Source organism: Mandrillus leucophaeus, unplaced genomic scaffold, assembly GCF_000951045.1.
Source record: "Mandrillus leucophaeus isolate KB7577 unplaced genomic scaffold, Mleu.le_1.0 Scaffold64, whole genome shotgun sequence".
NCBI classification, from domain to species: Eukaryota; Metazoa; Chordata; class Mammalia; order Primates; family Cercopithecidae; genus Mandrillus; species Mandrillus leucophaeus.
Genome location: NW_012106919.1, coordinates 6,465,569 through 6,466,262, shown reverse-complemented (window position 1 = coordinate 6,466,262; position 694 = coordinate 6,465,569). Strand labels below are relative to the sequence as shown.

General features: G+C 44.1%; 1 protein-coding gene across 2 annotated transcripts in view; it reads right to left on the bottom strand.

The window, feature by feature from the left end:
• Positions 1 to 694, bottom strand: part of TTF2 (transcription termination factor, RNA polymerase II) — a 56,860-nt gene that overhangs the window by 31,899 nt on the left and 24,267 nt on the right. For both annotated transcript variants that reach the window (XM_012000843.1, XM_012000841.1), the window contains exon 8: positions 279 to 427. In XM_012000843.1, coding sequence (XP_011856233.1) covers positions 279 to 427 — 149 coding nt within the window. The remainder of the gene's footprint in view (positions 1 to 278; positions 428 to 694) is intronic.

Here is a 694-nt window from a genome sequence, read left to right as displayed (position 1 = left end):
CCCCAAGCAGCAATTCTTTCACATTCTTGTGGCACCTACCAACTCAACAAATGGATCCTTTACTGCTATAGAAATATGTAACTTTATGACTTTTTTAAAAAAGGAGTTTTGTTGTTATTGTTTGGCCGTTAAGCATAAAAGGAGAGGATTCTGCAAGGGAAGGCATTCAAGCATCTATCTGTAGGAAAAGTATCTCAGAAAGTCTCTCTGTCAGCAGTTTCATGGGGCTGCTGGAGCACTGTCCTAGGGGACTGCATCGGGAGTCTTCCCTGGCTCACCTTCAGCCCAGCGGGATCTTCTGCAACAGCCGTCTCACCAGGACATGACTCAAGTGAGCGATGCAGCTGATCGATGGCTTCACTTGTGATTTTCCACACTGCGTGAACGTGATCTTGGTTTGTATGGCGTGCGTACAAATAGGTGTTACCTAAAAGATGTCACAAGCGTGTTTTTTTAATCCCTTTAGAGTGAACTTAGCTAGAAATGGCCCTGTATCTATTTCTTACCCTCCTTGTTAACTACTCTCCTCAACTAGGAGTTCTCTATTGGGAGACAACTGGCTTTTGCTTTTCTAGTCACTGCCAGCCAACCCAAGCTCCTATTTCCTGATCAGTCTCCTGTCAACTGATCCTATTACACATTTCAGGCTCTACTTGGAATCTTCATTCTACAGTTACCTCTGAATTCAAAGCTG